Below are 10,819 nucleotides of genomic sequence, written 5' to 3'. Positions count from 1 at the left end.
CTATATCCAATCAATGGTTAATTATTCTAAACTCCGTTTTAGTCATTGAAACATTCTTAGAAGACGGGAATAGCTGTCTCACACAAACTATTAGCTTCAAAGAAATTTTTAAGTGAGCAATAGGTCAATACGAAACATTTAGAGTCTACACCAAATGACTGTCTCACACCAATCATGTAAGATGTTACCTGGCGATTTTCACGTGATCATCTTTTGACTTTCGTCAAGAATAAAAGATGAACTTGGTTAAAGCGAAAGATTACCAACACATATTTCGAGAAATATGTAAGCGAGTTAAACTCAGCTCGAAATATCAAATGTGTATAAAATAAAGTCTATATAGTTATACGACTTTTGTCTCAATAGGAGATAAAATAGAAATAGACTTCTGAGTGATAGACGAGTTCAAGTCTCCACATAACTTTTGTTGATGAAGTTCCACAAGCTCCCCTTAGTAATTCTTCGTCTTCAATCGATGAATGCCGTGAAGTCTAAAGCTCAACTACACATTCTATCCTAATCCAAGACATAACTATAAGTAGATTAGAAATCAAGACTTATAGTTTTAGAAACTAAACTTTACAAACAAGCTTGAGATAGTAACGCTTGAGAGTTCGACCGAGCAGTGCTCTAACACTAATATCCCTTGAATTAACTTAAATATGATATGGAAGGGCCACTCCACTCATTGCCAATTGGTTTTGAGTTGGATGCCCGTAGACTTTAACATGGTATTAGAGCTAGGCCCATATACGGGGTGTACGCCCAACTTTGGTCAATTTATTTACTTGTGCACCTATGACCCGACTTTGGTCATTACGTACGTAGGTCCACATGTTAGGCCGAGTTACTGTCCTTACATGTGAGGGGGCGTGTGAAAGGACAATAGTCTGACATTGCTAATATCCCCTTAATTAACTTTAAACTTGAAACATAATACGGAAGGACCACTCCACTCATTGCTAATTGGTTTTGAGTTGGGCCCGCAGACTTTGACAATAATACATACATTTTCATTTTTATTTTGTGTATTCTTAGAGTTTGGGGGAGGTAAGGTTAGGAGAAGACGATCAGAAGGTTAAGTTTCGGTAAATGTTAAACGTGTGTGAAAAAATTGTGTGATTATAATGGGTAATTTTGTCTGACTCATTCATTTATACTAAATCGATCCTAGTTAGGGATCGACGACAATTTTTGCTCTCCTCAAATCTCTTTTTGCTCTCCCTCTAACAAAAAATTTGAATTTGCCATGGGACTCAAAATTTTCACTATGACAAAAACATTTAGTCTGTGGCTAAAAATTAAATCCATGATCTTTCTTTTTTTTTTTGTAAATTAGGAATTCATTAAAGGAACTAACTTAAGGCGTTAGCAGCCGACGTTACAACAGAAGTATTACATGAAAATTTAAAGGTACTACATGAAAATTTAAAAGCATACGGTAGAAAGTAAATGATAAAACCACCAAAAGGTGGACACGCATATGTTGCCTCGTTAAAAACCTTGATAAGGAAAACCCATAACCAAAGGGGTAAAACCTTGATGAAGGAAAAGAGCACAACGCGATAAGTACTAAAGAAGGTCCTAGAACTAAATATGCAAAGATAACCAAAACCTTTGTAATTCTTCAGAAGAGTAAGAAACATGCATTCTCCATCGGTACCCAATGAGTAGTATTCTAATATCGGCAATGTGTAAGGATTCACAAACAAGTTGTGAAAATTGAGCATCTTTGCTCGCAATAAAACTGTCAAAAAGGATTCCTGAGCCCTTCTATCACGAACAAGTCTGATAAAAGTGTCACGGCGACCTGTACAGGAAAGAGATCTCTTCTTAATGATTGAGGATGACGGTATAGACTTTTCCACAATCAAAGATTTTGATGGTGAGGGCAGCATCTTCGAAAAATGCAACCATATAGAATACAGCCAGTATGGATTTCAGCATCATGTTGTTTCACAAGAGCCTTCAATTTCCTATTGCAAGAAGAAGCATAAAAGAAGGCTAAATTACACACCAACCTTACACAAACACAATACATATTAAAAGGGAAAGCTAGTAAATAGAAAATAACCCAAGTTGTAACTAACACCAATTGAAAACTAAAGTAACCCATTTAAAGATTATCGAAACTAAAAAGATAATACAATTGTACAAGATGAGAGCAAATTAAGAAGCCTAGACTACTGTCTAGTCTCAACTATTCCGGTAATAATGTTGCCGATAACCTCAAGCAGATCAAAGGAATGAGCAGTCAAAATAATCACAGAGCGTAAAAACTGGAGTCAACTAATAATTTAGAGTTTAGTAAAGCTAAAGAATTTAATGGGTTCTAAGAAGTTTCAGAAGCTAGTGAACCTGAACAATATGCATCTTAATAATACAACAGAGGACAAGAGATTAATAATTGAAAAGGAAATAAAACAAAAGGCGGAGAGTGAAAGAAAAGGGTTCCTGTATAGCCAAACCAAACCAACTATAAGACTCGGACACTTGTTTTTTGCAGAGATATCCTATACAGAAAAAGTCTTCCAGATGCAATTCCCTAAGCTAAAATTGATTCATAAAACTACCACGAGACTTGGCGAGAAAGCTGACTTTGATGTCAAAAAGGAGAGGATGAGCGGGAAAAAAAAGGGTTAAAAGTAAAGAGGGTACTGAAGTAGGACTTTCCTGGGGGTTGTTTTAGGATCAGTCGGAGTTAGGGTCAGGGTTTAGGGAAAAAACTTTTTTTTTTTTTGCTCCCCTGAGCCACAAAGAGGAATTACAGAGAGAATCTAAGCGAAAAACTCAACTACACAGAAAAGCTAAAACAAAATATACGATTCAATCGAGGAAAAATTGTTGAGACCAATTCCAAAAACCCTAACAGGAAGATAAAAATGAACTAACAGACCAACAAACACAACAACTTTAAATTAGGACAACAAAATTGGATCAAATCCTTAAAAAACGTAACAAAGCTTTATAATTCAAGTTTTTTAATGAAGATAAATCCAAAAGAGGACTAGCCAAAATAAACAATCCCATCCCTGTTCTCAGCAAAATTTTAAACAAGGTCGCTTAAGAAGAAAAGAAAGCCACCGATAATTAGAGAGGATAAAGAGATAGAGAAACAACTTCTAAGAATTCCACAAACACGACTCACCAAGAAGATTTTAAGCAAAAGGTCTACCTCCCTATAAGAAAAGCCAAACCCAGAAATTTTTGTTTTGTTTGGATTTTTGTTCTTTCCATTATCAAAAACAGAAAGATCCAAGAGAGGAAACAATAATTGATCGATTAAAAAGGAAAGTTTGAAAAATCAGAAGAGCCGGAAGAAAGGAAGACATACTTTTTGTAGATCTGTAAACGGGAAGTAAGAATCTTGATGGTCCAATCTAAAACCATTCTGAAATTCCTTTTTCAAATGAAAGAAACGTCCAGAGAAGAGGGACACAAGGGTTTTTCCTTCAAAAGCTTTTAGCATAGTCAATTAAATTTTTTCTTCAACATTTCTGAGAGATTGTCTTTTATTTTAAGTTTTAGATTCATATCAGGGGAGACCAAGCAAGAAGCATATGAAATAAATCAGACCAGCAAAGATTGATAGAATAAAAGAGAGAAAGACAAACCATTCCCTTTTGTTGTGTCTTCATGAATCTCTGAATTATCGATTTCTCCACTCTCTTCTCGTTGTCTCTTCGAAGTCAAACACAAACCATAGTTTCAATTGCACCAGATCCCCTTTCTCATCTCTAATTTCAGTGAAACCCTAAGTTCCAGATCTCTACAACCTTCCTGGATTCAAATCTATCATCTCAATTTTGTTCTTCTTTGTTTTTCTTTGTTCTTCTGAACTGACATCCATGGGCTTAGGTCTCTCCATTTTGTTACATCACCTTCAGGAATAGAGCGGAATGATGACGAAGAAATGATTGTTGCTACCATGGTTTAGATATGTGAATGAATTTAAAGACATGGGTTTGGAGCAGAACTGCTGTTGGTGATGATGGAAGAGTGATGGTGTTGAATAAAGAACATAAAAGGGTTTTGCTCATAAATTCTCTTGATGCCAAATTCTGGTTTTCATCTCTTCAATCCTTTAGTTGGTGAATGTCTTGCTGGTGTTCTTTCTACACCGATCAATTCTCTTAATTGCGTAGTTTGATTTATGATTAGGGATGTTTACAAGTCTCCAATTGAGTAAATGAAAACAGTTCTGGATTGTTCATGAACTCACTGTCTCCGTGGTCGCAAAAGATTTGATTAGAGGGAGCGAAAAAAATCAGTAATAAAGGTCAAGAAACGGAAGATGGTTGTCCGGTTTTTCCATGGAAAACGGTTAATCATTGTTCGTTTTTCACTTTTTGAGAACGGCTGATTGTTGCCTGTCTTCAGAGTCTTCCCGCTGGGATTCCAGAGACCAGGGAAGGCTAGCGGGAAGAAGAGCTTTAGGCGACGTTATTTTGTTTGGGAAGACCTTGGGCATGCCCATGAGACCGTCTGAATATAGCTTATCCACATTGGAAATTGTCTTTAGCACGATCAAAATCCAAAGTCCGAAATTTGCCATTGTGGCCCAAAGTCTATCATGTGACAAAAAGAATATGGCCTTCATGACACTTTTATCTAAGAAAAACCCGGCCCGAAGAAAATCTCTGGAATGACAAAGCAAATTCAAGCGAGACTGAGGAATGGATAGTTGGATACTGTGCAGCTTTTGAGTCTCTCTTGCCACATACATGATACATACATACCAAAGATTCGGTTACTTAATGCAGATGTTCTGCGACACACCGAGTGCATCTCAGGATTCACAAGGTTTACTCATGTGAAACAGGTTACTGAGAATTAGTGGAATTGACCTTGTTCTTGATAAGTTGGTTTTCTTTTAGAGTGAGGAGAAAGAGGAGGTTTCATATTAGTCGTTTGCTGGGATCAATCCCGCTTACTGTTTACCTGAATGGTGTTCAAACAACTGTCCTCTAGCTTCAATATTGACTGTTAAGTGTTAAATATAAACTATTTACAGATGACATTTTATCTGCACAAATCATGTGAGAACAAAAATGAGAGTCGTATTAGATTTCAAATAATTCATACAGATGAGGTTCAAAATAAATGTCATTAGATTAAAAATCCGAAATCCTCGAAAAAAAATAGTTACAAGTTTTACCTGTATACCCATTGCTTTTTTTGAGAATAATTAGCAAGGCAGTATATTATAACGATTAACCTACCTAATGTCCCGATGGAAGAGTAAAAGGTATTTATATTTACAATTACAGTTACAGTCAGCTCATTCCATACAGGACCTCAGGACCAGAATCTTCTCCAAAAGGCTCGTTTAAGTCGGGAAGATCAAATAGGCTTTGCCGAGCTTCATTCTCCTTTGGTTCATTAGATAGAGTTAGTGTTGCTGGGGGTACTACTGACATACCCACGTCATGACGGGCACCAATCAACACCATAGGCAGCATCAACGTCTGATCAATTCCTCCGTTATTGCATGACTGACTGTAGATCACTTCCTGAGATATAACAGTTGTAACTCTTTGGTTTGATGATATATGTTGCAAATCAACCTGCATCTACGAGAAAAAACGTACTTAGAGACACACTCTTTTACCTGAATATAATGACACGAAACAGAAACTATGTAGAAGGAGACTTTACCCACTTCCTTAAGTCAAAGTCTGCGTGTTCAGAACATGGTCTAAAATTGAAAACAATCACCACTCATTTACTCTTATCTATATGTTAGTTCTCTAAAACCGAAAACAATCAGGAATCATTTACTCTTATCTATATGTTAGTTCAAAGATGTTTAAATCCAAAATCTGTACATGTGATGGATAAAATACTAAAATATCTTTCGTACATCTCATGTTACCTATCACACTCTCATACGGTTTAGTCACCATGTATATTGTTGTAGACATACATAATTAAAGATGCATATACTTAACAAGTATATGATACGGAGTATTAAACTGAATTGTGCACGCACGCCAAATGGAATTACCTCTTTTATCTGTCACTTGCAGTTCTACCTAGAAGAAAATAAATTTTTGTTCTATTCAAATAATATGGTTAGTCATTCACCTTAATTCTCTTGAGTTGATTGTTCCTAGCCTTTTCTTCCTCCCAACTCCTTCTTAATGTTGCCAGTTCCTAATAAACGTACAAATTGAAAGCCAAAATGGTTAGTTCTGATTCAAACAACAGCTAAATCCATACAGAAAATTGGCAAGTACAAAGCAACAAAAACAAAAGGTATAACCGAGTTGTTGTACCTTCTTTAAATGAAACCTTTCTTTTAACATCAAACTCTCTTCCTCTTTAAGCTCAGCAAATGTCTAGATAACAGCGAAAAACATGTTACAATTAACATTTTTTTTTCTACAAAAAACTTTATCGACTAAAAATAGCTACAACAAGATTAACTCCCAATCTAGAATCCATCTTTATTAACAATCTTAATATGGAATCTATACAACTTCATCCAAAATTTTTTCTCATATGATCCACAAAAGCAATCACAAGATGTTATTCCATGTACGGACCCATGAAAATAGTTAGTTATGTACTTAGATTCTTGCAGATGGGTACTTTAATTCTGTCCTTAATAATACACATGTAAGACTTTACTATTATGTATATGTACTTGCAAAAGTTACCTTCTTTTTTCTTGCTCTCCTATTGTTAGGTTCACTTGTACCATTAACCTGCAAGCCCAAAAGACATGATGCACACAGTTTAACTTCATAATCCAAAAGACACCCAAATTTAACCAGAATGCAAGCCCCTTTTGATGCACACACTACATGCCAATACTAGAGAAACAAATAGTCGGAAAACACGCCACGTCATCACCGAGCAAACAAGCGTGTTTTCGGCCATTTTGAAAAACAAGACCTCACTTCATCAGAATATACAATTCAGATTATCAGCATTATAAGGTAAACTCTGTCATTTTTAAAATCATAAAGAGAGAACCAGTAATGACGAAATCAATTTAGAGCCACTAGATTCATACAAAAATAAATACGAACCGTTGAAAATTCGAAAGGGAAAAGGAATGCCGACATTTGTCTTACTTTCTCCACCAAACCCAAAGAAAACTCACGTGATAAAAATAAAGTCTTTATATCTTTCTAGTATCCTATTACTACTCCTCCTACTACTCCTCCTACCAGGAAAAAGAGAGGAATGCGTGAATGTTGTAAAACAACAACCCACAAATAATAAGTGTCTCCTCCTTGAGATTTGCGCATTTAAGATTAGTTTATACCAAGATTATACTACTTAATATTCCTTACTTAGCAGTCAACAAGCCGGATCTTTCCACCCATTTCACAAGAAGAAGAAGAGTTAGGATTATGAGAGACAGACACAATCTGACAAGAGAGTAGGCAACAGCCAACTCTTCCTCTTCTAAAGGACTAAAGCTAGAGAAGATTAGATGCTGCAACAAACAATACTACAACACCCCAAAATTTGCCACCACACACTAACAACACTTTAACTACTCCAGAAAATACATTTTTAAACCTAAATACCAAACTTAATCCAGTGGGGCCCAGTAATGCCCATAGGAAACATCCATATAAAAAACCCACCATCTCCTCATATCCTCCACCTTCTTAGAGTCAGAAAAAGTGTGAGACTTTTGACCAAAAAAGGTCAAAGGGTATTATGGTAATAATGGATAGACATCACAACCCTAGAAAAGAGAAGAAGAAGATGGGATCCGACCAAGAATTTTTGGAACACTTTTTATCTTCTACTTGATAATGAACTTCAAAATGACAAGAAATCCATTGGTGGGTGGAATTGACACTATTAACCTTGGAATGTGGATATAATACTGTTTTTGGTATTTTATGACAAAATATTCATTTTTGGGGTGTCTTTATTTTTTTTTTAGTTATTTTGAAAAAGAAACAAACAAGAATGACAGGTGAACAACAGATACACGGTATAAAACGTGAATGAATAAAATCATTTTCTCATTTTCTTTTTCTTTTTCTTTTCCTGAAAAAGAGTGCTGACTCTATCCATTTCACCAGAAAATAGTAAGAGGGGTATTTTGGTCAGTATACGAAATGCTGACAATATGAAGTGTTCCAAGAAGATGAAGAGAAGGAAACAGGGTTTAGATTACAAAAATGCCCCTTTGGGAATATCTTCAGACTTAAATCAAAGATTATGATTATGACTATAGTGATCTGAAGAGTTTGAGGTTGGACCAAGTCAAGAGAAAGTCAAAGGAGATGTGCAAATTTGTCAAAACAAAAAAAAACAGGAATCAGATGATGCTGATGCTGATAATAACGATGGAGAAAATAAAAATCCAATGAATCCACAGAGAAGGGGCAGTTGCCCCCATCCATCGAAAAAGCTAGGCACTGTACACCAACCAACCAACTAATCAGAAAAAACTCAACCACTTGAGAGAAAAAGTAAAAAAACAAAAAGGAAGGAGGGTATTTTCGTCAAACAAATAAAGAGTCCACCTTTAAAGCACACAGTCGTCGGAAACGTGACACCGGCAAATATATCAAGCGTCAAGTAGAAGATACCCGAAAAAAAAACAAAGAAAATCTAACTAACCTTGATAGATCTTAAGGATGCGGCTGAGGTAGGTCGTTGTCTAATAAGTTTACTTGAATCCTCGTAACCATCACCACCACAAATAGACACGCCATCGCCACCGCCACCGCCACCACTACCACAACCACCAGTACTCCAAGAAAGAGGAGTAGTTGGACTCGCCCGAGTTGACTCACCACCACCACCACCTTCTTTCTTAATCTGAACCGTAGTGGCGGTACTGGTTTGATTTTGATTTTGATTGTTGGTGTTATTACTACCACCTCTACATCGTATCATTACCTGTCTAGACCTCGGTTGACGTATACCCCACTCTAATGACGTCATCATCTTCATCCCTGATGATGATAATGGGGATGATCCAGAATCATCTTGTTTCTTCATCTTCAACCGTGTCAATAACTCTGCTACTATGAATTCGTCTTTCATGGCTTCTTTCACCCAATCTCCGCCACCATCTTCCTCCACCATCATCATCATCATTCACACTTTTTTTCTTCCGTCACACAAGGAGAGAGAGAGAATGAAATGAGAAATGAGAGAAAGAGAGAGAGAAATAGTGGCGAATAAAACCAGTTGTTGGTGTTATGGGATTGTAATTATGTTTATATATATATATCGGAAATTTTATTTTATTTATTTTACTAGTAGGGGGATTATTTAATTATTATAAATTCTTAGGTTTTCTGGTTTTATGTGGCGTTGGAGTAGATGCCAACCCTCCTCATCCCATCATCTTCTTCTACTTCTACTGCTGCACTCTCTGGATTTATATTTTAGGCATTCTGTTAATGCTAACTAAATATAATGTTGTCATTTCTCTGGGTCCCACAGTTTTTCCTTTGCCACGTTTACGTATTTTGCGGTCATTTAATGATTCGCTTTACAACGTACGTGAACATTACCAATCTTACTTTTATGACTTTTGGCGTGGGGCAGTGGACTTTCATCAGTCAACTGCATTAGCACCTCTAATGGTTCACTAGACCATCGTGACGGTGCATTGCGAAACAGCAGTTTAGTGCATTAGCTAATGGTTCACAGACCAGTAGGATGGTGCATATTTCTAATCAGATCGGAGAAATCAAATACATGTTTACCCAAATTCACTAATATAATATCAGGCACGTCCACATAGAAGGAAATCAAAACAGTGGGTGATTTAGCAAACGAGCGGTAGATGACTACTCTATAGGAAAGCTCGCAACAATAATGTGGGACAATGTAATTCTCATCCATTTATAATTTCTATTGTAATAGCACACTCTATAGGCATAACATTTCCACTGTAATCTCAATTTAACTAAATAAACTGCATGTTTCAAGAAAAACAAGAAGAAAAAAAAACAAAAACAGGTTGGTGCATCGTGAAAGCTATAGTTAACATAGAATGAAGCCGTTGTCATTTTAGCTAGCACCTACACGAGTGCTCGTAGCGGTTAAAATGACAAGATTTATCGAGTCGGTATAAAAAAAATGTGTGGTAGCATCTACTAAAGTATATCAGACTATCTAAGAAATGAGCTCGTAACGGTTAAAATGACAAAATTAACCAGGTTTGAGACCGAACAAATTGATATTAGCATTTTGGGGTTTGGTATCAGACTATATACGAAAAGAGCATGAGAAGAACGATAAAGCGTGACCCGAATCCAAAAACTTTACCATATGATTTACCAATATAAAAAGAGAATGGGTCGTCCACCGATTCATGCGGAACTAATTTTTTGATCAGGTCTGATTACGCCATACTCTAATAGGATTATGAACTGTCTAAACTTTCCATTATAGTTGAGTTTTAGAAATAGCGTATATGGTTTTTGGAGGCAATAACCGAATTGTAATTTTCAGTTTATTAATAGTAAAAGTTATTCGTTACAATTTTATTCCTTAATTTTTTGTATTTAAATTACAAATTAAATTATTTTTTTCGAAGAAAAATATTATATTAAAAAGAAAACAAAAAATTCACACAAAGCAAAGGGTATTACACAATCATGGTAGTCTTCCAAATTAAATTTTTGAAAATTTCCTAGTAATCTCATATAATTTTCTATTAAAAGCAAAGCCGTGAACCATTACATTCGATTCTTGAGCAAAAAGATCTTCTCTTAACCGCATACAAAACCTTTGCAAAGGAAGGTTGACCTGTCTACTAATCCACAGTCCACATACAAGTATGCTTAAAAAAGAACACAAGTGTTTAGACCCACACACACCC

At 35.9% G+C, this 10,819-nt stretch overlaps 1 protein-coding gene across 2 annotated transcripts; it reads right to left on the bottom strand.

Moving 5' to 3' along the window:
• Positions 1 to 5,040: 5,040 nt before the first annotated feature.
• On the bottom strand, positions 5,041 to 9,337 carry LOC113282691. Of its 2 annotated transcripts, none has more exons than XM_026531737.1 (5): positions 8,599 to 9,337; positions 6,663 to 6,710; positions 6,279 to 6,341; positions 6,088 to 6,156; positions 5,041 to 5,573 (listed from the first exon to the last, which is right to left on the bottom strand). In XM_026531737.1, exons 1-5 carry the CDS (start codon positions 9,079 to 9,081, stop codon positions 5,277 to 5,279), a joined length of 960 nt encoding a protein of 319 aa, XP_026387522.1. In that variant the 5' UTR covers positions 9,082 to 9,337; the 3' UTR covers positions 5,041 to 5,276. The 2 variants fall into 2 exon arrangements, with proteins under 2 accessions (XP_026387522.1, XP_026387523.1); XM_026531738.1 differs by having other exon boundaries at positions 5,041 to 5,567; positions 8,599 to 9,336.
• Positions 9,338 to 10,819: the final 1,482 nt, after the last annotated feature.

This window comes from Papaver somniferum, chromosome 5 (genome assembly GCF_003573695.1).
Source record: "Papaver somniferum cultivar HN1 chromosome 5, ASM357369v1, whole genome shotgun sequence".
Classification (NCBI taxonomy): Eukaryota; Viridiplantae; Streptophyta; class Magnoliopsida; order Ranunculales; family Papaveraceae; genus Papaver; species Papaver somniferum.
The sequence above is the reverse complement of the archived record's forward strand: the minus strand, read 5'-3'. Positions and strand labels throughout refer to the sequence as shown.

What these genes read in the sequence shown, in the direction of transcription:
- LOC113282691 (XM_026531737.1), bottom strand. Translation starts at nt 9,081, where the DNA reads ATGATGATGATGATGGTGGAGGAAGATGGTGGCGGAGATTGGGTGAAA. An exon ending in GGAGAGCAAGAAAAAAGAAG is followed by an intron (nt 6,342 to 6,662) that starts GTAACTTTTGCA and finishes GCTGTTATCTAG; the next exon opens with ACATTTGCTGAGCTTAAAGA. An exon ending in ATCAACTCAAGAGAATTAAG is followed by an intron (nt 5,574 to 6,087) that starts GTGAATGACTAA and finishes TTTTTCTCGTAG; the next exon opens with ATGCAGGTTGATTTGCAACA.